General features: G+C 46.0%; 1 protein-coding gene and 1 non-coding gene across 2 annotated transcripts in view; both read left to right on the plus strand.

Annotated features, from left to right (window-relative positions):
• LOC126212786 (uncharacterized) overlaps positions 1-27,525 on the plus strand; it is a 292,909-nt gene that overhangs the window by 240,473 nt on the left and 24,911 nt on the right. The window contains exons 25-26 of the mRNA XM_049940189.1: positions 6,857-6,894; positions 21,136-21,329. Of these exons, the coding sequence (XP_049796146.1) occupies positions 6,857-6,894; positions 21,136-21,329 (232 nt within the window). The remainder of the gene's footprint in view (positions 1-6,856; positions 6,895-21,135; positions 21,330-27,525) is intronic.
• Trnat-ugu (transfer RNA threonine (anticodon UGU)) lies at positions 7,983-8,057 on the plus strand. Its single transcript has one exon. It is a non-coding gene; the product is annotated as a tRNA-Thr (tRNA).

The following is a 27,525-nucleotide window of genomic DNA, read 5'->3' on the forward strand; positions in this document are numbered from 1 at the left end:
GTAGCAGTATCCAAATGGGAGCCGACAGATGGATACTCAGTGGCGCAAACTGGACAGTGTACAGAATGAGATTTTCACACTGCAGCGGAGTGTGCGCTGATATGAAACTTCCTGGCAGATTAAAACTATGCTGGACCGAGACTCGAACTCGGGACCTTTGCCTTTCGCGGGCAAGTGCTCTACCGACTGAGCTACCGAAGCACGACTCACGCCCCGTACTCACAGCTTTACTTCTGCCAGTATCTTGTCTCCTACCTTCCAAACTGTACAGAGGCTCTCCTGCGAACCTTGCAGAACTAGCACTCCTGAAAGAAAGGATACAGCGGAGACATGGCTTAGCCACAACCTGGGGGATGTTTCCAGAATGAGATTTGGACAGTGTACAGCTGACTGGCTGTGACTGAATGTAGACACAGAGGCCAGATTTGGTCAGGGCTCCGTCCCACTGTTGACACACACACGTCAAAATCTTCCCGACAACCTGAGGGAGACAACCCACTATGTTGTGGGTTACTGTGTAGTCAGAGTCAGGTGCGTGGCTGTGTGGAAGTTGTAGGTGCAGCCCAGATGCTAATGTCTGACAGCATTCAGATAGCTTAATGGTTCCTTTATCAGTGTATAGGAAAACATAAACTTTCAACATTTAAAAAATCATCAGCATGGATGCTGTTTTCGTATAAGCTAAACAATCTTTTGTTGTAACAAAGCATTCGTCTGTTACATCATGCATTGCCACATCTTCAAGATATTAATTGTACTGAGATGAAATGGAAGTAGGTAATATGGAGAAAATCTATTGAGGTACAATAATATGAAATAATATCAGTGAAGAAGTGCTCAGAAATCCTGAACTCCCATGTAATAAAAGTGTTACGACAGACAAACATTTGTCAGATGGGGACTCTGAGCCGATGTGCTGCTTTTCGTGAGCAATCTAAGCAATCTTATCAAAGCGTGCCACCAGACCTGACTCAAGTTTTATTTTTCACTTTTTTGTGAGCTTTACATCACTGATATTTGATGCAATACCTTCTTTGTCGGTTACATAACCATTAATTCTATTCTGTGCCAGTAAACTTAACTCGGTCTATAGATTTTTGTTGCAGCAGGGTAAGTCAAATCTTCCATCATATGTGATACTCAGGTGTTAGTGTTTTGAAACCACACGTGTTTTATGAAAAAGCAGTTTTCATAAAAGTAATAGATCGAAAACCGATGACAGTTAAAGTTTTAGTCGGGTTCAGTGATGCGTTCAGATAGGCCGACGGTTTAGCCAACTGCGTGTGAAAGGCAGGAAATTAAATTTTGAGTCCCAGTCTGACAAGGAAAGGTCCTCACGGGCGGGATCGACTTTTTGAAACCGTCTATAAGGTGATGTAGGTCACGGTTCCAGGTATTTCACCCTGCAGCCATTCACTCCCGTGGGTCCTCATTTACAAGTAATCAATGAAGGAAAAAAAATTATAATTTTAGGTGATGTTCTAGAGCTTTGCAATAGGCAGTTCTACTGCAGGAGGCATTGTAGTATAATGGTTAGCATATGAGTATAACACACAGAAAGTTGTGTGTTCAGATCTCATTAGGTGCTTCAAAACTTTTTATTTTTATTCAGTTTATTGCTTTGTATGTAAGTTCTTTTAAATTTTTAATTTTGTGTCACATTGCTGTATCATCATATGAACTTTTTCCTTTGCTCTTAATTTTTTTTTCTAGCTCTCTGTTTTCTTTTGGAACCACTGTTTCATTTGGAACCAACGGTGATTTTAATTATTTTAATTTTTCTATCACATTTGAAAATGTGGGTCTATTGGTTAGAAAACAACAGACAAATTAACAACAAGATTTGAACCCCAGCCTTCTGCACATTGTGCTCGTATCCTAACCACTGCACTACACCACCTCCAAAAGTAGGACTGTCTGTTTCAGCGATCGAGCACATCGAGCAAAATTACAAAAAAAATTTTTCATCGATTACTCACAAACGCGGGCCAGCCCTGCTGAATGGCTGTAGGATGTGATATCTCTGACCCTTAACCTACATCACAGTATAGACAGTTTAAAAAACTTGATTCCATCACTCGGGACCTCTCCTTGTAGACGAACATCCACTAGTCACTATATATTTGTGCCTTCAGTAAGTAATTAAGATAGCAAAAAAACTTCTACGAAATTGCTGTTTTATGGGCCATTTAGAGGAAACATTCCTAGCTTCCCAAAACCCCAAACCTCTTCTCTGGTTCATGTTCATTGATGATATCTTCATGATCTGAACCCTGGATGTTGACCTCCAACTCTCTGACCAAATCGAGCCAATAACCACCAAAAGCACCTGCACCTCGACAGCCGCCACCCCTTTCACACCAAAAACTTATTCCCGATCAGCTCGCCCATCTACAGACGGAACTCCCTCGGCCAGTATGCCGAACGTCTCACAGAGACCTTCACAGACGGGCACTGACCCAAAGCACAGTTAGCGAACTGATTTCCCACGCTACATCCTCACACACCACTAACCTTCACACCATCCCCGGGAACCGGCCGCGGAGGAGAACTTTCTCGTCGTGCGGTACCGTCCCGGACCGGAGGGACCGAGCCGCGTCCTTCGCCACGGCTCCGACCGTCTTTCGTCGTGCCCAGAAATGGGGGACATCCTACCCACAGTCCTTCCCACCCGATCTTCTCGACATCCCGGTCCACCCTTACGCTACTCCGTCTCCCGACCACTCGCCACACGGTTTGCATCCCTGAGGGAGACCGGGGAGCGAGACCTGTCCGATTCGCCTATCCGACACGTCTTAGTCGAGTCCCGTCACGGGCTTATCCCGTCCCGTCAGAGACGGGGCCTCCCGCGAAAGCGACTGCGTCGTATACAATTTCTTCTACAATTTTTGCACAGCATTTTATGTGGGTGTGACCACCGACCGGGCGTCGAACAGAATGAATGTAACCGTAAAATAGTGGCCGATAGCAGGTGTGACCACCTGGTGGCAAAACACGTTGCTTCACAACCCGTGCCGTGTGGACACTTCCGGCCAGGCACCAGATCTACACAAATGGGAGTTATCCTCGGACACAGCAGTGTCCGTTCACGTCAGCCTCCCGGTCTCGGTCTTTGCTAACCACTTGCACCTACATTCTATTGCCGACAGTCTCCCCTCCTTCAGTCCACTCCCACTGTGCACTGCACGAACTCCCTGCGTCCACTGCCCCTGTGTCCCATTCGTATCCCACCGACTGGCTGCCTCCCTCCGAGCTGTCACCGCCTTTCCTGAACCCTCCCTCCTGCTCCTCACAGCTTTTCTCACCCTCACAATTATCATCTGACACAACTGCCCATCCCAGTCTACCTGCTGAAGTGCAGCCCTGGCATTACGTATCCTGTGCAGTGAAGATTGTGTGTGTGTGTGTGTGTGTGTGTGTGTGTGTGTGTGTCCATGTATCGTGTGCAGTGAAGATTGTGTGTGTGTGTGTGTGTGTGTGTGTGTGTGTGTGTCCGCCTCCGCCTCCGCCTGTTGAAAAAAGCATTCATCCAAAAACTTGTGATGCTTTCATTACGAGGTGCATTCAAGTTCTAAGGCCTCTGATTTTTTTTCTCTGGACTGGAAAGAGATAGAAACATGCGCATTGTTTTAAAATGAGGCCGCATTCATTGTCAATACGTCCCAGAGATGGCAGCACCGTACGGCAGATGGAATTTTACTGCCAGCGGCGATAATGAGAACTGTTTTAAATACTTAAAATGGCGACGTTTTCCTTACTCGAACAGCGTGCACTCATTCGTTTTCTGAATTTGTGTGGTGTGAAACCAATTGAAATTCATCGACAGTTGAAGGAGACACGTGGTGACGGAGTTACGGATGTGTCGAAAGTGCGTTCGTGGTTGCGACAGTTTAACGAAGGCAGAACATCGTGTGACGACAAACCGAAACAACCTCGGGCTCGCACAAGCCGGTCTGACGACACGATCGACAAAGTGGAGAGAATTGTTTTGGGGGATCGCCGAATGACTGTCGAACAGATCGCCTCCAGAGTTGGCATTTCTGTGGGTTGTGTGCACACAATCCCACACGATGACCTGAAAATGCGAAAAGTGTCATCCAGGTGGGTGCCACAAATGCTGACGGACGACCACACGGCTGCCCTTGTGGCACATTGCCGAGCAATGTTGACGCGCAACGACAGCACGAATGGGACTTTCTTTTCGTCGGTTGTGACAATGGATGGGACGTGGATGCCATTTTTCAATCCAGAAACGAAGCGCCAGTCAGCTCAATGGAAGCACACAGATTCACCGCCACCAAAAAAATTTCGGGTAACCGCCAGTGCTGAAAAAATGACGGTGCCGTGTTCTGGGACAGCGAGGGCGTAATCCTTACCCATTGCATTCCAAAGGGCACTACAGTAACAGGTGCATCCTACGACAATGTTTTGAAGAACAAATTCCTTCCTGCACTGCAACAAAAACGTCCGGGAAGGGCTGCGCGTGTGCTGTTTCACCGAGACGAAGCACCCGCACATCGAGCTAACGTTACGCAACAGTTTCTTCGTGATAACAACTTTGAAGTGATTCCTCGTGCTCCCTACTCACCTGACCTGGCTCCTATTGACTTTTGGCTTTTTCCAACAATGAAAGACACTCTCCGTGGCCGCACATTCACCAGCTGTGCTGCTATCGCCTCAGCGATTTTCCAGTGGTCAAAACAGACTCCTGAAGAAGCCTTCGCCGCTGCCACGGAATCGTGGCGTCAGCGTTGTGAAAAATGTGTACGTCTGCAGGGCGATTACGTCGAGAAGTAATGCCAGTTTCATCGATTTTGGGTGAGTAGTTAATTAGAAAAAAAAATCGGAGGCCTTAGAACTTGAATGCACCTCGTACACTGAAGTGCCAGAAGTCGTGGAATAGTCATATGCACATATAGAGATGGCAGTACTACCATGTACATGAGGTATAAAAGGGTAGTGCATTGGTGGAGCCGTCATTTGTACTCAGGTGGTGCACGGGGAAAGGTTTCCGATGCAGTTGTGGCCGAGTGGCAGCAATTAACAGACTTTGAATGCGGAATGGCATGTGGGACATCCCATTTTGAAAATCGGGGAATTCTGTATTCAGAGATTCGCAGTGTCGAGACCGTGCCGAGAATACCAGATTTCGGGCATTAATGCCGATTGCGGACAGTGCAGTGGCCGACAGCGTTCACTCGACGACGGAGAGTGGCGGCATTTGCGTGGAATTGTCAGTGCCGACAACGAGCGACAATCTGTAAAATAAGTGGAGCCGTCAACGTGGGACAAATGGTGAATGTATCTTTTAGGACATTGCTGCAGAACTCGATATTAATTGGCTACAGCAACAGACGACCGACACGAGTGCCTCTGCTGACGGCGCTCCGTCGGCCGCACCGCCTCTCCTGGCCCGGCGACCGTACCGGTTGGATCCTAGACAACTGGTAATGCGTAGTCTGCTTAGACGAGTCCCGATTTCGGTCGGTAAGAGCTGACGGTAGGGTTAGAGTGTGATGCGTACTCCACAGAGCTGCCGACTGGAATTATCGACGAGGCACTCTGCTAACTGGTGGTGGTTCGATAACGGTGTGAGCTGTGTTAACACGTAATGGACAGTGTTCTCTGCTCCAACTAAACCGATCACTGACTGGAAACGGTTACGATCGGCAACTTAAAGACCGTTTGTAGCTATTCGTGCTCTTCACGTTTCCAGACAATGGTGGAATATTTGTGGGCGACAGTGTGCTGTGCCACCGAGCCACAGTTGTTCGCAATTGGTTTGAAGAACGTCCTGGACAGTTTGAGTGAATGACTTGGCCACTGAGATGGCCTGACGTGAATCCCATTAAAGATTTATGGGACACAATTGAGAGGTCAGTTTGTGCACAAAACCCTGCACCGGCAACACTTTCACAGTTACGGATGGCCGTAGAGCCGGTGTGGCTCAGTATTTCTGCAGGGGACTTCCAGTGACTCGTTAAGTCCCTGCCATTGAGTCGCTGCACTGAGCCGGGTGAAAGGAAGTCTGACACCGTATTAGGAGGTACCCGACGACTAAAGTCACCTCGGTGTATTTCTAGAACTTTCCGTACCTAACTTGTAACAGAAATGGTTGAAATCTATGTGCCACTTTAGTGCACGTGTGTTTGATTTCAGCCATATTTCTTGCTCCTCTGTCGTTAATTTCCTTCAGTAATTTCTGTTAGTTGGTCTTAATGAGGTATGTTAACTGTAATTTAATGATTGAATGTTGCAGGGACAATTGTGTGTGACAAAGACTTGCCCTTGTGGCTTTGTGAAGTAAGACATATCTGCTTAAAATATTTTCACTGTCTTTTTGTAGTCTTTGCAGTAAGAGTTTTCTACAGCCTCGCATATAGTGACGCACGTCTATAGTAACAGGTGTCGTATCGTGAGGGATCGTGTCTCATATTTATTGTTCTGTATTCAAGTTGTACCTTGTATGATCTTACCAGTATGTAGGGTGGTATGAAATACTGGAAAAAATATTGCATTATGGATTAAAAATGCCAAATGAAGCTACAACAAGTTGAAATGTGTATCTTTCTAACAAGGAGTTTTCACCAGTGGACAAATAATTGTTGTTGTTGTTGTTATTATTATTATTATTATTATTATTATTATTATTGTTATTATTGTAGTAGTAGTAGTAGTAGTAGTTTTATATAATGTCCACAGTTTGCAATATACATGGTTTGCCACTTTCAATACATATTATCAGCAAAAAATCTTAGAGGAGTAATCAGTTGTCTCCAAGTGTTATTATAGTTTCCTTTATGAACTGCAATATCTTTCTGCATGTTTGATCTGAAACCACCTCCAATTGTTCCAGGAGGCAGCCATCAGAGGACATGCTTCACCTATTACACGGTAAAAGCTTCATTATTCCTGTGGAAAAAAAAAAAAAAAAAAAAACATGGCCGTGTTCTTCCACATACCTTCCAAACCCAAACTTCTGCTTCTTCTCTAGTGGCAATGTTATCGAAAGTTTGTAGAACTATCTTCCATCCTTTAGATGTAGACTTTACATGTAACTTTTTTGTGTGTAGAAAATAAATATTTAATAATGGCAAACATTTAATGTTGTCTATTAACACATTGGAGACTGGCCACTTAGTAGAATATAGGGCCTAAAAGTTGACCATTTATACCATTATTTGAAGCATTATCAATGCACATGTAGTTGGTGTATCTTGAAGAGTAATACGTACTAAAACGGGTCAAACTTCAAGATTTATTTTTCATATTTACTTTCCTTCTTTGATGGATTAAAATTTTAAAATAATGATGACAGAAAGTGTTGTTATCCTCCCAGGACAAAAATGTGAGGTGAGTTACGGAGCAATTTCTTTCGCTCAAACTTCCAAAATTTCTTGCTCGCTCAACAAACGTGACATATTTGTAGCAGAATTACAGCAAACTGCGAAACCTAATGAGTGTGCATATGAAACTACATCAGTGTTATCGTTTGTTACTTTCGAGGTAAATTAAGTCGACCAGTCGAGGGGCAGGTCACGAGATGTCCGTACATTGTTCTCGTTCACAGTGAGTCTAGTTTTCGAGTGATAGATGGCTATATATGACGGTAGTATCTGTTCCCGAAAGAACAGTTACCCTGGATGACCATGCAGCTTTGCTAGAAATGAAATGATAATTAAATGAACACCCTAGCTGCAAGCAGGCGTTGATACACTTCATTGGGGACATGTTGAAAATGTGTGCCCCGACCAGGACTCGAACCCGGGATCTCCTGCTTACATGGCAGACGCTCTATCCATCTGAGCCACCGCGGGCACAGAGGATAGTGTGTCTGCAGGGACTTATCCCTTGCACGCTCCCCGTGAGACCCACATTCCCAACATGTCCACAACACTACATTCGTAGTGCGCCTAATAGATGTTTGCCCATCATACATGATGGGGTAAGGGATAAGTCCCTGCAGACGCACTATCCTCTGAGCCCGCGGTGGCTCAGATGGATAGAGCGTCTGCCATGTAAGCAGGAGATCCCGGGTTCGAGTCCCGGTCGGGGCACACATTTTCAACATGTCCCCAATGAAGTGTATCAACGCCTGCTTGCAGCTAGGGTGTCCATTTAATTATCATTTCATTTCTAGCAAAGCTGCATGGTCATCCATGGTAACTGTTCTTTCGGGAACAGATACTACCGTCATATATAGTTAAAAATATGGGTTCCCGGCCTTTGACCTGCTTGTGCGAACGCACACGCTATGCCCGAACTCGTGCGGGACTTGGTAGATTAATCTGCCACGAGTAATGAGTATGATGGGCAAACATCTATTAGGCGCACTACGAATGTAGTGTTGTGGACATGTTGGGAATGTGGATCTCACGGGGAGCGTGCAAGGGATAAGTCCCTGCAGACGCACTATCCTCTGTGCCCGCGGTGGCTCAGATAGATAGAGCGTCTGCCATGTAAGCAGGAGATCCCGGGTTCGAGTCCCGTTCGGGGCACACATTTTCAACATGTCCCCAATGAAGTGTATCAACACCTGCTTGCAGCTAGGGTGTTCATTTAATTATCATTTCATTGATAGATGGCTCACATATTCAGAAAGTCGTGATCTGACCTGTACTCGAGCGTCGTCTTTTCAACACGATATTGTGACCCGTGCTGTGTTGGGCTCGGCCTCCAAATTGTTAAGAATATGAGTAATAATAGGTAGTATTCGAGAGTATTTCCATCCTATACACAACTGAACAATGCGCTTAGACAGACAATGTTCTTACCGTGAAGTTAACATCTTGAGCTAAGCTGTAAAATCTGACGATGAGTCCGTTGTCTCTCAAAGTTGTTGAACTATACGTAGGACAAAAATACACTGTAGTGCTAGCAGTTATTACTGTAAACATTCTAATATCACCAGTAACTTTTTTCTTGGTAAGTGTATCTCTATTTCTTGTGATCCATTGCTTTCTCCTCCATTTCGCTGTGTTTGGAATTTCCTTTCCAGTCACCCAGGAGCCGAATCTTGGTTTTCCCTTTCCTATTACGTATCCATAAATAATGATCTGTAGAGTCTCATTTCCCCTTCAAATAATCAAATCTACTTTTTGTCTCGTTTTCTTCACTGCAGTAATTAGCAGTGGTGTGGGAGGAGGGGGGGGGGGGGGAGGCCTGACATGTTCACTCGCCTTTAGATGATATTCTGCAGCATGTACCTTCCCTGAAGCAACGAATACAGCTGCTTGCCAGGTGAAGTGTAGCCACACTACTAAATGTAACAACAGGGCACATAAAGTGTTTGTTTTGGGCTTGCCTAACTACCAAATGAAAGTAAGTCATAGGATGAAATCTGTGGTGTATTGTCACTGTTGATTACATATGTAACTATCACGTCCATACTGTATAGATTTATAAGATCACTCTTGGTAGCCAGCGTAGGTATGCACCTAGACGTGCTACCGAAAAGACACACAGACTGACTGCAGATTGAACACTCACTCAGTACTTTGCAAAATACACTTTGGACTGTCAGTTCTAAGTTACAATTTTATGAAAAGGATAGAGTGCTGCTCATCATACAGTGAAGATGTTGAGTCGCAGGTAGGCAGAATGAAAAGACTGCTGAACAAATTTAGTTTGCCCAGAAGGCCTTTTGCCTAATTAGGCAGAACTTTTTTGTATAATTAGGGAACCAGGGTTAACTCCTAGCCCCTAACCCACCAACCGACTACACTGCCTGACAGCGAAGGACCCAGAAGGCGAGGAGAAAATGAAAGGAAGTGTCAGCGGTCATGAGGGTACGTGATGTTATTTCGGTGAATACGAAACAGAGTTAAATTTACGAAGAAATCGGCAGGGCTATCCGACTTACTGGCACGACGTTATGCCGCCTCCGGCCCGGGTACGGAACAGTATCGGTGGAAGGGTGTCACGGAGCCACCGTATCCCCTCCCGCGTCAGCCCGGCCTGTGACTGCGGTAGCCGGCCCTCGTCGTCTCAGATAGTAGCACCGAGGCAGAGTTGACGTGTGACGTGGTCCCTCGGATTTCTGTCGGGGACAGAGCTGGGAATACGGGTGGCCACAATCGTATCTCGAGTCACAGAAATTGTCCGTAGAGAAACGGGCCGCACGTGGACGTGTAGTGCCGTGCCAGAAAATGGCACCACGATACTTTCAAATGTTCTCCGAATTACTAAAATCTGTGATCTGCAGTCGTATACCATTTTTCCCCGTACCGTGATGCCGGAAGTAACACTGCCGTGCCTTTCCGAAGCAGTGGAACTAGAGGATTTCTGCCGAGGCCGTCACCGTACTCGCCGAGGGCAGTTGTCGGGGTAGTACGGGACGGCATTCGTCAGGTATCCGTGCTTCCCGGTCTCGCCGTCACTCCGAATGCAGCCGACGTACGGGGAGGTAATACCCGAGTCCAGCTGCCGTTACTGCCTGGCCGACAGTGTACGACGACCACAAAGTGTTGCAGGGGATCCGCTATTTGCTCACCGATGGCAGGTGCGGGTGTGAAGGGTCGCAGCGTGCTCAGTGCACGAAGTAGCGGTCCTCCTGTGATGTGATCCGGTGCATTTTCCTAGAACCTTGAGAGTGAGCTTCCCGTGGAGGCAGACGGTGCCCAACTGTCACGCCTAAATGTTCCACAGACTCGCACTCGCCGTCCCACCTTGTAGGGCCGGCCGGAGTGGCTGAGTGGTTCTAGGCGCTACAGCCTGGAACCGTGTGACCACTCCGGTCGCATGTTCGAATCCTGCCTCGGGCGCGGATATGTGTGATGTCCTTAGGTTAGTTAGGTTTAATTAGTTCTAAGTTCTAGGCGACTGATGACCTCAGCACTTAAGTCGCATAGTGCTCGGAGCCATTTGAACCATTTTGAACCACCTTGTAGACGTGACGGGTTCGAGACGTTCTTCTGACAGTATCTCCCGGAGTGCAGTGTCCCGACACTTACTAACAGTGAAATGTCTCTAACATCTTTTGTCATCACAGAAGACTGGAAGAGGGTTGTGTCATCCTAAAAATGTCGTGACATAAAAGGGCAAATTAGAAAGTGATTGCCCCTATTTTTTTAGCCACACTATGGCTGTAAATGCAAAGTCAGTATATCCATCCCCAGCATTGGACCTTTCTCAGTTCGTGCCAGCCTTGTCGGCCAGTATCTCTGCCACACGGCGCTGCTCTCAGTTGTTACAGATGGTGGACGCGAGTCACACGTCCACACCGTTAGAGCGGCAAAGTGTGGTTTGTTTCCTAAGGAGCAAGGGACGACTGCCTGTCAGGTTGTACGGGAAAATGCAACCCACACCTGGGGAAATCTGTCTCACTTTGAGAACTTTGAAGCGGTGGTGTTGCGAGTCCGAAAAAGGACGCAAAGCCTCGCACGGTGACGAGCGTTCGGGGAGGCCGCGTTTGTCACTGACAGACGACATTTCCTGCATGGATGCAATAGTGAAAGCAAATCGGTGTGTCCGTGTCACAACTGTTTCCTGTGAGCCTGGCATATCGTATGGGAATGCTTATGACAATGTTCACGGGTCTTCAGGGTACCGGAACGTTTTGTGTCGGTGGGTGCCTAAGCAGTCGGACTACACGATGAAAGGCGAGCGAATTGTGTCTTCACTGAATCGTCTGGAACGGTACTCCGAGGATGGTGAAGGTTTCCTGGACTGCATTGTTACTGGTGATGAAATGTGGATACTGTATTTCACACCAGAGTCCGAGCAGCGGAGCACAGTGTGGAAATATCCGGATTTGCCTGTTACAAAAAAATTCCATATTTCGTGAAAATGATGTTAACGGCCTTCTGGGATAGCCGTGGACCGTTCCTTCTGGATTTCGTGCCAACTGGTGCAACCGTCAATGCCGACAGTTACTGTTCCACACTGTCACGTCCGAGTGCTGCCACTGGGGAAAAGCGCCGAGGGATTCTCGATGTGGACGACGCGATTGTGCTCCGCGACAAAGTGAGACCACACGTGGAAATCGGAACCGCCGAAAAGCTCCGGGCGTTTCACTGGGAGATTCTGGACCGCCCACCTTACAGTCCAGACCTCGCCCGTAGCGATTTCCACATTTTCGGACTGCCGAAGAAGTTCCCGGTAGGACAGCAGTTCACAAGTAACGGTGTAGCCGAGACGGCAATCTGACGGCGGTCCCGTAGTCAACCGCCGAATTTTGCTGTAGGGGAATCTCAAATTTAATGGTGTGACGGGGACAAATGTGTGAACCGGTGTTTGGTCTGTGTGGAAAGATAGTGTAAGATACGTAGAATGGGGTGTATATTTGTCATTAGCTGTATGTACCTTAGTTTTGCTAATCAAAAATAGTTTCTGATTTGCCTGTGTATTTCAGTTTCCATGAATTTTCAGTGTGTAATGCTGTTCATGTCCATTACGTACCTTACCCTGCCTGGGAATGACACTACACATTGACAACACTCTTGGACTCTGGTGACCATTCTAACTGTCACAGGGAATTCAAACTGTAATCGTTTAAAAATCCACCGATGCTTCTTATGTGCTCAGAGTTACAGCCACGTCCAGGAATGGAGCCCACATTTCCGTAGTCACCCACACCGACACAGTGGACATTCTCGAAAACCACTCCGTTTGGCGGTTGCCGATCTCATTTGCCCCCCGTCCACACGTACACCGCATTGTCTCGCCGGGACGTGAGCGCACCGACTCGTGGATGAATTCCTCGTGACGTTCTCGGCCGTCTCAGTTTCCGTGGCTGCAGTAGTCTCGCAAGTGCACCGGCTCAACTCGTTCCTCAGTGCCGGTGTGCGACCCGGCATCCCCGGTGCCTGTGGACCGCACCGTCCCACAGTGTGTGCTCCAGAGTGCCCACACTACCACAGCTATAACAATCATTCGTGTGGCTTTTGATGAAATCACAATTAAATGAACACCCTGAGCTGCCTACAGGCGTTGACATACGTCAGCGGGACAGATGAAAATGTGTGCCCCGACCGGGACTCGAACCCGGGATCTCCTGCTTACGTGGCAGACGCTCTATCCGTCTGAGCCACTGAGGACACACAGGATAGCGCGACTGCAGGGATTTATTTTTGGCACACCTCCCGCAAAACACACATTCTCAACGTATTGTCCCGTACTACATTCGTAGTGCCCCCACCCATTATACAGGGTGATTCAAAAAGAATACCACAACTTTAGGAATTTAAAACTCTGCAACGACAAAAGGCAGAGCTAAGCACTATCTGTCATCGAATTAAGGGAGCTGTAAAGTTTCATTTAGTTGTACATTTGTTCGCTTGAGGCGCTGTTGACTAGGCGTTAGCATCAGTTGATGCTAAGATGGCGACCGCTCAACAGAAAGCTTTTTGTGTTATTGAGTACGGCAGAAGTGAATCGACGACAGTTGTTCAGCGTGCATTTCGAACGAAGTATGGTGTTAAACCTCCTGATAGGTGGTGTATTAAACGTTGGTATAAACAGTTTACAGAGAATAGGTGCTTGTGCAAAGGGAAAAGTTCTGGACGGCCGAGAACGAGTGATGAAAATGTAGCACGCATCCAGCAAGCATTTGTTCGCAGCCCAGGAAAATCGAATCGCAGAGCTAGCAGAGAGCTGCAAATTCCACAATCAACTGTATGGAGAGTCCTACGAAAAAGGTTAGTTATGAAACCTTATCGTCTGAAATTGGTTCGAGCACTGTCTGCAACTGATAAGATTAAAAGAATCAATTTCTGTGATTTTATCCTTGCTCAAATGGAAACAGATGAATCTTTCGTTTCAAAGATTGTGTTTAGTGATGAAGCAACTTTCCACACTAACGGGAAAGTCAACCGTCACAATGTCTGTATATGGGGCACTGAGAATCCGCGGGAAACAACTCAGTATGAACGTGACTCGCCTAAGGTGAACGTTTTCTGTGCCATGTCAGCCAATAAAGTTTTTGGTCCCTTTTTCTTCGAAGGTGCTACTGTAACTGGACTACAGTATCTGGAGATGTTAGAGAATTGGCTGTTCCCTCAGCTCGAACAAGAAGCACAACAATTCATATTTCAGCAGGATGGAGCGCCACCACATTGGCACTTGTCTGTCCATAACTGCCTGAACGTCAACTACCCGAGGCGATGGATCGGCCGCCAGGCAGCCCGTGACAGAGCACTTCATCACTGGCGTCCAAGAAGCCCTGATCTTACCCCCTGCGATTTTTTCTTATGGGGGTATGTTAAGGATGTGGTGTTTCGGCCACCTCTCCCAGCCACCATTGATGATTTGAAACGAGAAATAACAGCAGCTATCCAAACTGTTATGCCTGATATGCTACAGAGAGTGTGGAACGAGTTGGAGTATCGGGTTGATATTGCTCGTGTGTCTGGAGGGGGCCATATTGAACATCTCTGAACTTGTTTTTGAGTGAAAAAAAACCTTTTTAAATACTCTTTGTAATGATGTATAACAGAAGGTTATATTATGTTTCTTTCATTAAATACACATTTTTAAAGTTGTGGTATTCTTTTTGAATCACCCTGTATTCATTACCCGTGGCGCGTTGCCGATTCCCGTAAGAGTGTGTGTGTGTATATATATATATATATATATATATATATATATATATATATATATATATATATATATATGGCTTTTGATATTGTACTGGTTTGGCATGTAGTCCATGACTGATCCATTTCATGTTTCACTCTGCTTGACGGATGAAAAACACTGAAAAAAATTCGTTTTTAGTCTCTCCCTGATCTTAGGGAGAAATCTGTGTGTTCTCCTTCCTCTGTGGCTTTTCCATTCATTTTTCCATCTGTTATTAACTTTTTCATGTTGGCCTAAGTTCTGTGTATCCTCTGTACAGTTTCTGACAGAATGAAAAGTGTGATATAGAAGGACAGAACTTTGAAACAAATTGACAAAGTTATTGAAATGTAGATTGAAAATGAGGAAAAATGTGCACCATTATATATCATAAATGCCCTTCACCTGGTTTTCTATAGAACACCGTACAGGTGGTCACCGTTCCGTTCCGTACGTTTCTGCAGGTGACAAACAAAAGCTCCCACTGCGCGATTGAGTGTGTCCGGTGGGATCTCCTCGACAGCTGTACGTACCCTTTCGTCGAATTCGGCCGCGGTACGAGTACGGGTTGCGTACACTTGATCCCACGAGAAGTCAGGGGCAGTGAAATTGGGCTACTGTGCTGGCCAACGAATGTCTCCAAATTGCGGAAACCGATTGACTAGGAAAATGATGCCGCAAGACGTTTGCAGAGTGGCAGGTCGTACGAACTGTTGCCTCCTCCTGTCGGAAGCACTTGTCGCGATCTCTGGTAACCTTTACTGCACGACCGTGAAGATACTCGAAAGAGAAGAACTGGACGGATTGTGTCAAATTAAGCAGAGCCACGCCACACAGCAGGGGGGACACGTTCTCAATGAAGGCGTTCCTCGTGCGTACTCCAGTTGCCCCGGTTACGTGGTGCCTCTATTTCTGTTTATTTGTACCCCTTTGTACACGAAAATGGAGCTCACCTGAAATCGGTAGTTTCGCAGTTTTGGGCCACCTGCCAAAAATTCCAGGTAGAGGTTAGTCGGGCAAGTTTGTCTCGTACACTTAGTTTCAGTACGACCTGCAATTTTTACGGGTGGAAGTGCAGGTTGTCACTGGCGGGGCAGTGCGGGGAACGACCTGGCACCGTTGGCGCCGAGGCGCGCCTGGCGTCAGTACGGTGAGGACTCGGGGTGAGTGCTCGACGCGCCTCCTGACTTGCGTGTTCTCCGTTGCCGTGGACTTTACTCCTCCGCACAAAATGCAGTAGTGCCGAGTAGATGCACCCACTGTACATTTGTCCGATTATCCAGAATTTTATCGTGTCATTTCGACTCGAAATGGCGATAAGAGTCACCGACGTGACGAGACTCGTTACGTGCGAAATACACCTCGGCGGCGAATGCTCGGAGCTGTGTACTCTGCGAGGCTGTAATTACAAATGGCCGTCCTGCCTCAGTGCAGCTGACGTGTACTTATTTCGGGCAGGCGTAATAGCGACTGCGTGCTGCGTCACTCGAATTGTGCCGTTCATTCTGTCAGACCCTGTACTTCCTTTCGGATGCCCTTCTGTACCCGTGTAGAGCACCTCAAATCTTTAACTGCCGAAACTGTCTGTTTCACCGAAACAGTACCACCACCCCGACTTCGACCGGCCCGTCGGTCTCCGAGGTCGGCGGCGTCGGACGTGACGCCCCCGACTCGACCCACCTCGGCTCGGCACCGGACGCGGGTACCGGTGACGGGCGACACCACTGCTCCGGCCTCGACGTCCGGTGGCAATTCTGACAGTGGTAACGGCGCCACCGATACTTGTAGAGGGGGAACCGTCACGGGCAGTGTCGAAAATGGTTCGGGAGAGGAGAGGCAGTCTGGCGGTACTGCCCACGAGAAGCCGCCATTTTCCTATGCGGAGCTCATCGCGACGGCCATAACGCATTCGCCGCACAGGTTGGTACTACTGGTACAGTTGCTAAATTCTTTAGTTAAAATACGCTACAACATCCTCAATACGTGACACCACAGATTGGCATTACCCGTGGTATCTTATACGTATTACAGCTCCGTCCATTACCGTGCGAGTTACTCCAGGATGCCTTAACACGAGTGCTGTCATCTTGTCCCCACTTCCCGACAGTATTTTCCACATTTCTCTCTTCGCTGATTCTGTGGAGAAATTCTTCGCTTCTCATCTTACCCTTCCACATAATTTTGAACGTATTTGTATAGCTCTGTGTCCCAGTTGCATCCATTCTCTTATTCTATTTCACAAAGTCCGGAATCAGCTCCTTGCTTGATGTGCTCCAAACATACGTTCTCAGAAATTTCTACCTCAAATTAAAGCACGTGTTTGATCCTATCGGACTTCTTTTGACCACGATTGCACCTTTTGCTTCTGCTAGCCCACTTTTTATGTCCTCCTTTCTCTCTCGTATCTTTTTTCATTTCCAGTTTTAGCAGAGTTGCTTCAATTCATCTACTCTGTGGTTCCCAACTTTGACGTTAAATTTATCGCCGTTTTCACATTTCGTACTGCTCGTTACTTTCTGCCTGCCTCATATTTGCATATTTAGGCCTAACCGTACGATTCTTTTCGTACACCATCCCATCGACTGCCATTTTCACCAATTATCCGTGTCGCAATATGTACCCAACTATTCCAGCTCTCCATTTCTTTCCGTCCTTTAGCAGGCACTCTTTCCTCGATTTTTAGAGGGCTCGATCAATGCACCTGTTCATCAGCACTCCCTGTAACACACTGTTCTTCATGGTTCACACCCATATAGATCACATCTACAAGATTAAGAATTTATTAAACTATTTCTGCTATATGTTGGCAGGTGTTACCTTTTACAGCAGGTCCTCTTGCTGGAAGAGTTATTTTGGCACTTGTTGCAGTAATATTTCTTTTCCTGTGTATTTATATTGAAATAATACTGCTTCTGAAGCTCATTCACAATCACTGACAAATGTCTCTGTTACCAGTTATTTTGAAAATTTTTGCGAAACCAGTATACGAGAGAACTGTGGAACGTCTCGGTGCACACGATTTGTTCTCAGAATTGCAGTTTGCCTTCAGGAAAGGAGTATGCTCAAAAGATAACATATTCTTCTTTTGTTTGTAAGGCCCAAGCAGAACTACGGTAGGTTGCGAAGAGTACGAGGCTTGTCGAGAAAGTGAGACCACTCGTGCTCTATCAAACAATGGAAAATCCAAAATGGAATAACGATAGCATTAAGAAAAGGACAGATTGCTTCTCACCGTGTAGTGGAAATGTTGAATCACAGACAGGCACAACAGAAGCTTCCGGCCAAAAAGCATTCTTAGACATCACACACACACACAAATGCAAGTCTCACTCACATGACCACTGTCTCTGGCTACTGAGGCCAGACTTAACCTCAGCAGCCAGAGACAGTGGTCATGTGAGTGAGACTTGCATTTGTGTGTGATGTCTAAGAATGCTTTTTGGCCGGAAGCTTATGTTGTGCCTGTCTGTGACTCAACATTTCCACTACATAGCAAGTAGCAATCTACCCGTCGCCGTTCTCCTGGTGCACCCGACATGTTTAAGTGCGGCCCTCGGGTTTTCCCTAAAGTGCTAAGGACGTGTTGATGAATACCGTGCCACTGGCCTTTTAACCTCTAGGAATGAGCTTAGGCGCACAGAGCCACAGCTACCTGAGCGCGACAGACGTGTAAACACGCGGACCCGTCTTTCCGCACTGCTCTACCGGAAGCTGTTTGGTGGTCTGACTGTATAGTTCGAGAGTGCATATACGTTTGTTGCAGTGTTTTCGCTTTGCAGAATTAGACTTCGCTTCCCGTGTTTTCGTCAGTTTTCTCGTTTTCTACGGGAGAAATGTCACTTCGCCGTGGTTGCACAGATTGAGAGATCCTGGATGTGCTCACAAGGATGTTGCTAGCAGTGACGAGTCTTCGACAGAATCTCTGAGCTGCAGTCCTCGGCCTTTTACGTCGGAGGGGAGAGCGAGAATTGCAGTCACCGGTTCATCTCGAACTGAGGAATCAGAAAGTAGCAATGAAACAGTTTGGAAAAGAGCGCGCTTAAACTATTACTTTGATGACACGCGTTCAGGACACAAATGTCAACTAGATACTGACCCAAGTGTCAACTGGATACTGACCCAAGCATTCTTTCATTTTTTGTGATATTTATGTCTGAAGATCTGTTGCAATTTATTGCAGACAAAACAAATCATTTTTACGTTTACACCACAGAATCTGTGAATTCTCGACTGACAGAGTGGAAGGACACTGGATTTGAGAAAATGTATTGTTTCGTTGCTATTTGCCTTCTAATAGTCCAAGTTAAGAATTTAAAATTAAGTGATTATCGGTCCAGAGATACACTTTTGAACACACCACTTTTCAGCGAAATTATGTCCCGGGACCGTTTTTGTGTACTTCTGAGAATGCTACACTTCAGTGATAACTCTGCTAGTACTGGAGGTGACAGTCTATTTACAATTAGGATGATTGTTGACAAAGTAATTCGTTTCGTCCACATCGTAGGTTGTGTTCCAAAAATAAACAGCATAGAGACAGAAGTGATCCCCCAGGCTGTGGCTAAGCCACGTCTCCGCAATATCCTTTCTTTCCGGAGTGCTAGTTCTGCAAGGTTTGCAGGAGAGCTTCTGTAAAGTTTGGAAGGTAGGAGACGAGGTACTGGTAGAAGTAAAAGCCGTGAGGATAGGGTGTGAGTCGTGCTCGGGTGGCTCAGACGGTAGAGCACTTGCCCGCAAAAAGCAAAGGTCCCGAGTTTGAGTCTCGGCCCGGCAGACAGTTTTAATCTGTCAGGAAGTTTCTTACCAGCGCACACTTCGTTGCAGAGTAAAAATGTCATTCTGGTAACTCTAGCATTACTTAGCACCATTTTAGATACATGGTTTTTATATGTTTATATGTCTTATATTTTATGTATATATGTTTTTTATGTTTTTATTGGTTTAATATACTTTCCAATCAAGGACTAGGACTTCAGTTGGGTTCTGTTATCTCATTGTGGATGTAACCAAGTAGTTCAATTTCCTCAGCTGTAAGTATTTTTAAGTGTATCTTATTTCTCCTGAGTGTAATTGTTAATATTTTCTGTCTCTTGTACTGGATTGTTATTTAACACCGAGATCCATTTTTTTACTGCAATTTCGGAGGTCTAGTCCGCGTGTCATTTAATTTGCCGTCTACCGCTAGACGTCACAATCTTCGACCTGCGACGGGGTGGCGTGTGCTCGGCTCCACAGAATTCAGTGTGTGGCCAGTGGTGTAATGTGCAGTTCTATTTGACACCTGCCAATATATTTTAGTACGTTGACGACTCCCGAGGATTGTGCGTCTTTTAATTTTTCGTTTCCCCCACGGATTTTGACAACGGTTTTATACTATCGTACGTGGACTGTCACGTGCTGTCCGGGCTCGTCTTTTGACTGAGTTGTGGAGATATTTTCCTGATCACACACGGTATGGATCGGATGCCCATCTGCCATTTCATTCGAGGTTTTACTGAGGAGTGGCACATTTTTATGTGCACTTGCACCTTGGGAGTGGTGCAACACGAAATATTAGTTTTGTGAGTACATTGCTTTACTGTCTACTTTGTTCGGCACGTGACGTTGTGACTACTAGCGCTTTTACTTATGTAGTTTCATTCTGTATGCAGACATGACCTGAAGATTTACCTCCAGAGTACGACACTGTTCATCACACAATAAACAGCTATTGCAGATTTGTACTTTCACTCAGTTTAATGTAGACTATTTTACCATCTCTGATTTTAAATTATTTGATTGTCCTTCACATTATGTACAACTTCTTTAGCTGTGGTTGCCTGACCTATAAGGTTTTTCTTTTTTTCTTGTTTATCGATCAACCCAATTTTCAACTTCCTTCTATAGCACACATCTCAGATGGTTCAGTTCTCTTCTTTTTTTGATTTTCCCACGGTCCATTATTCACTTATGTACACCGCAGTCCTCCAGCTGCCTCTGTGGCCAAGGTCACTGACAGACACTTCTGCAGTGGTGCTCGACCGGAGGGTAAGCCGGTTCGAATCCCGGTGTTGGAAAAAATTTTCACTACCAGTATTTGGCCGGCAGGAGTAGGAGAGGTAGTGGCGTATAGTTCTAGATCACCGTACTTTGTGCTAATGCCATTGTTTAAATAGCAAACGTCTGCACAGTGTCTGTGAAGTGAAGGCCTGTGACACTGTCGGCAGTGATCCATTTGTCGAACGGGAACGCTATTTGCAAGGAGTGGGCTGTTCGCCAGCAACGAGTCTGCTTCTTATGTCTTCGGGTTGGGGTTGTCCATCGTGCATTATTTTGCTTTGAAGGTAAGAGTATTTCATAACAACTGGGCCCCAAAATTCTAAATGAACAAAATAAGGCAACAGAGTATTGACAGATGCGATTCTCGTGAGCTTCAAAGCAGAAAAACCTATAAACTGACCCCGTATTTTATCCAATTGTAGAAATTCGAGAGGGGTACAGGGACTTGTCGGACACCCACAGTAAAGTGCCAGAAAGTGCCCTGCGACCCCAGTTCCGATTCGATGCGGACTGAGCCGTGTACTTTTGTCTGTCCGGCAGGAGGGCGACGCTGTCGGAGATCAACGCCTACATCGTGAGTCGCTTTCCCTACTACGAGCACAAGAAAGGCTGGCAGAACTCGATTCGCTACAACCTCTCGCTGCACAGGTGCTTCGTCAAAGTGCCACCGGAGGGCGGCAACCGCAGAGGCGACTGCCGGAGTGGCTGTCGCAAAGGCAACTACTGGATGCTCGGTGAGTGTTCGGCCGGTACCTGGGAGACCGGTAGCCACGTGGCCACCTTCTCATTTTCTACACTCGTCGGTGGTAAGAAAATAAAAAGTCCTCCAGTTTCCGAGTGTGTCGGGTGGTTAAAATGCCATGAGTTTTTGACGGTGGCCTGCCAGTGTGTCCAAATATAGTCTAGCAGCTGGCAGTCACGTGACTCGTTCCCACTGTAGTGCCGTTTACGGGCGGACGTCGACTCGGTGCTCATTGTGCTCGCTTTGGCTTCAGTGATAGGCTGTTGTTTTATGGTCGTAGCTCCACAGTGGTGTGTTTCTAACCGACAGTTACCCGGAAGTTTTTGCTCGAATCGACAGAAATGGAAGCTGTTATATCGTGAACACCTTCACCAAATGGTATCGGACTGATACTCCAGTACTTCTATCCCTTTGTTATTTGTTGTTTAAATTTTTGTCCTTATATACACTTATTCTCAGAATAGAAAAAAGCCTTCTTTCACGTGACGAATGGTGTAAGTAGTCAGTAGCTCTTGTTTGTGTAATGTTACTGGGACTTTTCAGGTGGAGATGGCAACACATCGTGCCCAGAGGACGTGCGTCTGTAGACTGTAGCCACGTTTCAGACTTCGAGAAAAGGAGAATCATTGACACGAGGGACAGGGGAGCCTCGTAACGACAGACAGACAGTTGCCTGCAGCACAGTGACCGCAGAATGAGTGGTGGTGAGATGGACTCGGGACAACAGTGTGGCGACAAGAGGAGGCACCAGTCCTACACGAAGGGCTACACCACCAGAAGATTGTAAGATCTTCCAGCTGGCTGTGACAAATAGACGGAGGACGACAACTAAAGTGTGGACAAAGGCAACAGGCAGTTGGTCACCATGAACCACCGGAACAATTTAATGGAAGCTGGCACGAAATCTCAGCTGTCGTTTACCTCCGACATCGTACTGCAGACGACAAAACTTAGCACGATGTAGAAACAGGGAGAGGTACTGCGCAGTGTTCGGTGACGTGTGTCGCTTCCGTCTGTGGCAGATAGATAGATGTTAATGTGTCTGTAGTAACCTGGTGACAGGAACATCTTCAGTAAACGCTATAGGACTGATGCTGCAGTACTTGTGTGCCTGTCGTATGTGTTGTTTTAATTTTCATTCTCGCAACCAATAACTCTTAACTCCTGTAATTATGGTTGGGGGGGGGGGGGGGGGGATCTATTTTATAGGACAACAGGCCTGATTTGGTTATTGTTGAAGGGAGGACCATATCCTGCAAAATCTGGCAAGAATGGTGAGCACTGTTGCCATATGCTTCATCACCAGGTGTATTCCAGCAGGATACTGCAAGATCACACACTGCAGTTCCCACCACGGGCACCTCGAGGAATGTACATATCCGAGATCGTATTTTCCAGTTCTGTAATTTGTCACCCACAGAGCACATTTGCGACGCAGGTCAGGCTCCGTATCGATGTTGTCGACCTACATTAGTTCCGAGCAGAATGAAAGTTAAATCGTCTTAATACCCATTATACGGTGAACATTTCCAGAAACTTTGACAGTTAGTGGCCCGGTCCTTCGTGGTGTAGCATATTCCATTTCTATCAGTATAATTGGTTCATATACGAATGTGCCGTGTGTGTTCCGAAAGAACAGACACCGCACATTCGTACAATTATTTCACCTCGACGGGTAAGAATCCACCTCCTTCAATGCAGGTGCACATTACGTCTGACCTCCTGCGTGAATCTGAAAGTAGCGAGTGTGGAGGGCACGGACCGGGACTGCAGACAGGTGGTGCCGGATGGGAGGGTGGGTCAGCCGAGACAGTCCACGCAGGTGCGATAAACACTGTATTCGGGGTGGCGCAGTAGTTAACACAGTAGGGAGCGGGAGATCCCGGGCTCGAGTCACGGTCTTGGAGACATTTTCAGTCATCGCCACTGATTCCACATAGTCCTGATGCAGCTGACGTCAGTAGTTGCTTTTGTTTCTTTTCTCCACCCCCCCCCTCCCCCCTCCCCCCTCCCTTTCTCCTTCAATTTACACACAGTTGTTTTTATTAAATCTTCACTTCATATAGTAATTTCATTCTTCTACTATTTTAAGTTATTTGTCATTAGATTGAAGAGTTCCAGCAAACAGATCACAACACGTCATTGTCAGTTGAGAGAAATTTCAGACACGGAGAACTTCGAAATCGTTCCCCAGAGGAGTGTTAAAGGATTGTTGCTTTTCAGCATACGCACAATTCACTTTACGCGTAAAACAGAAAGTGCCGTGAAGCTCTTGCCAAAGATTGTTGTATACAGAGAATTCACAGTGCTAGAAAATCGTAGCAAAATGTTGCAAGGCCTACAGAGGATTGGCACTTGTTATGAAAAATTGCTGTCGGACCTCAACGTAAACAGATGTATACATATTACAAATAAATAGACTGTAAGAGTCGGTGTCGAACGATTACACTGGCGACGAACAGTCACCGAAAGCTGTTACGCTCACTAAATACCTGGGAGTATGTGTACTGCGCGATAGAGAGTGAATGGCCACGTTAAAATAATTGCAGGTGAGGTAGATGCGAGACTGAGATTCGTCGGGATGTGCAGTCCACTCGCAGAGAACGCATATTACGGCGTCCTCGTTCGACCGATAAATACGTGAAAACTGTTAATCTGTCTGGGGCCCCTATCTGATAGGACTGATAGAGGAAATAGAAAATATCCAAAGGAGAACGGTGTGTTTCATCAGAGAATCATTTTAAAAGTACAAAATCGTGACCGAAATGTTCGATCGACTCGAGTGGCAGAGACTACGAGTAAGGCTTTCCGCGTTACGGTGCCGTTTGCTGCCAACCTTGTAGTGCGTACATTTGTACAAAAATTAAACGAGATGTTGCTTCTTCCTACGTATACCTTGTGAAAAGAATATGAAGGTGCAATTGGAGAGATCAGAGCTCACACACAGGCTTACTGACAGCCGTTCTCGCCTCGAACCGCTCACGACCGGACCGGAGAATTAAAGGTGGTGCACAAAGTGCCCTGTGTCACACACCTTAAGATGGCACGCAGAGACGTAGATTCAGTAAATGTGCATATTGTCAGGTTGGCACCGACCAGTTTACTAGCTGACGATTTTATTAATTCTGTGTTGCGTCAGTCGATTCCGTGGGCCTGACAGTCAGATAAGCTCACTGCACAGAATATCACCATCTCGAGAGAGCTGTCTGACTGGTGTGGCAGCGAGTGGTGTGTGTGTGAGCCATTCTGTTGTATCGAGTCTGTGCATTAATGTGTGACAGAGCAAGTATCGTGTTCAGATGTGCCGTCGACCACACCGTGAATGGAGTGACATTTGTCAGTGTATCGACAGGCTATTAAAATGTCTGTGAGGAAAAATCTACGACTTGCATCCGTATTAATGTGGTGTAAGAGAGGTGGTCAGAAAAGATCTCAACAGACTAGGACCGACAAGGAGTGTTGTGGCGTGTCGGTGGTAGTGGTCAGTTTAGGCTTTCAACTTGCAGTGTGTGGAGGGATGTAGTGGAGACCACAGGTGATATTGTGATGTGTTCATGGCGATTTTGTATGATGAAATGATCTTACTTATTTAGATTACTGTGGGCACAAACAATATATTCAATTGTTTACTTGCTATGTCTGTGGTCCCCCCATGAACCATGGACCTTGCCGTTGGTGGGGAGGCTTGCGTGCCTCAGCGATACAGAAGGCCGTACCGTAGGTGCAACCACAGCGGAGGGGTATCTGTTGAGAGGCCAGACAAACGTGTGGTTCCTGAAGAGGGGCAGCAGCCTTTTCAGTAGTTGCAGGGGCAACAGTCTGGATGATTGACTGACCTGGCCTTGCAACATTAACCAAAACGGCCCTGCTGTGCTGGTACTGTGAACGGTTGAAAGCAAGGGGAAACTACAGCCGTAATTTTTCCCGAGGGCATGCAGCTTTACTGTATGGTTAAATGATGATGGCATCCTCTTGGGTAAAATATTCCGGAGTTAAAATAGTACCCCATTCGGATCTCCGGGCGGGGACTACTCAACAGGACGTCGTTATCAGGAGAAAGAAAACTGGCATTCTACGGATCGGAGTGTGGAATGTCAGATCCCTTAATCGGGCAGGTAGGTTAGAAAATTTAAAAAGAGAAATGGATAGGTTAAAGTTAGATATAGTGGGAATTAGTGAAGTTCGGTGGCAGCAGGAACAAGACTTCTGGTCAGGTGAATACAGGGTTATAAATACAAAATCAAATAGGGGTAATGCAGGAGTAGGTTTAATAATGAATAAAAAAATAGGAGTGCGGGTAAGCTACTACAAACAGCAAAATAAATGTATTATAGTGGCCAAGATAGACATGAAGCCCATGCCTACTACAGTAGTACAAGTTTATATGCCAAATAGCTCTGCAGATGATGAAGAAATTGATGAAATGTATGATGAGATAAAAGAAATTATTCAGGCAGTGAAGGGAGACGAAAATTTAATAGTCATGGGTGACTGGAATTCGAGAGTAGGAAAAGGGAGAGAAGGAAACATAGTAGGTTAATATGGATAGAGGCTAAGAAATGAAAGAGGAAGCCGCCTGGTAGAATTTTGCGCAGAGCATAACTTAATCATAGCTAACACTTGGTTCAAGAATCATGAAAGAAGGTTGTATACATGGAAGAACCCTGGAGATACTAAAAGGTATCAGATAGATTATATAATGGTAAGACAGAGATTTAGGAACCAGGTTTTAAGTTGTAGGACATTTCCAGGGACAGATGTGGACTCTGACCACAATCTATTGCTTATGAACTGTAGATTAAAACTGAAGAAGTTGCAAAAAGGTGGGAATTTAAGGAGATGGGACCAGGATAAACTGAAAGAACCAGAGGTTGTACAGAGTTTCGGGGACACCATAAGGGAACAATTGACAGGAATAGGGGAAAGAAATACAGTAGAAGACGAATGGGTAGCTCTGAGGGATGAAGTAGTGAAGGCAGCAGAGGATCAAGTAGGTAAAAAGATGAGGGCTAGTAGAAATCCTTGGGTAACAGAAGAAATATTGAATTTAATTGATGAAAGGAGAAAACATAAAAATGCAGTAAATGAAGCAGGCAAAAAGGAATACAAGCGTCTCAAAAATGAGATCGACAGGAAGTGCAAAATGGCTAAGCAGGCATGGCTAGAGGACAAATGTAAGGATGTAGAGGCTTATCTCACTAGGGGTAAGATAGATACTGCCTGCAGGATAATTAAAGAGACCTTTGGAGAATGGAGAGCCACTTGTATGAATATCAAGAGCTCAGGTGGAAACCCAGTTCTAAGCAAAGAGGGGAAAGCAGAAAGGTGGAAGGAGTATATAGAGGGTCTATACAAGGGCGATGTACTGGAGGACAATATTATGGAAATAGAAGAGGATGTAGATGAAGATGAAATGGGAGATACGATACTGCGTGAAGAGTTTGACAGAGCACTGAAGGACCTGAGTCGAAACAAGGCCCCCGGAGTAGACAACATTCCATTAGAACTACTGACAGTCTTGGGAGTGCCAGACCTGACAAAACTCTACCATCTGGTGAGCAAGATGTATGAAACAGGCGAAATACCCTCAGACTTCAAGATGAATATAATAATTCCAATCCCAAAGAAAGCAGGTGTTGACAGATGTGAAAATTACCGAACTATCAGTTTAATAAGTCTCAGCTGCAAAATATTAACACGAATTATTTACAGACGAATGGAAAAACTGGTAGAAGCCGACCTCGGGCAAGATCAGTTTGGATTCTGTAGAAATGTCGGAACACGTGAGGCAATACTGACCCTACAACTTATCTTAGAAAATAGATTAAGGAAAGGCAAACCTACATTTCTAGCATTTGTAGACTTAGAGAAAGCTTTTGACACTGTTGACTGGAATATTCTCTTTCGAATTCTGAAGGTGGCAGGGGTAAAATACAGGGAGCGAAAGGCTATTTACAATTTGTACAGAAACCAGATGGCAGTTATAGGAGTCGAGGGGCATGAAAGGGAAGAAGTGGTTGGGAAGGGAGTGAGACAGGGTTGTAGCCTCTCCCCGATGTTATTCAACAAAAGAAAAATTCTGAGTAGGTATTAAAATCCGTGGAGAAGAAATAAAAACTTTGAGGTTCGCCGATGACATTGTGATTCTTCCAGAGACAGCAAAAGAATTAGAAGAGCAGTTGAATGGA

Source organism: Schistocerca nitens, chromosome 11 (genome assembly GCF_023898315.1).
Source record: "Schistocerca nitens isolate TAMUIC-IGC-003100 chromosome 11, iqSchNite1.1, whole genome shotgun sequence".
Taxonomy (NCBI): domain Eukaryota; kingdom Metazoa; phylum Arthropoda; class Insecta; order Orthoptera; family Acrididae; genus Schistocerca; species Schistocerca nitens.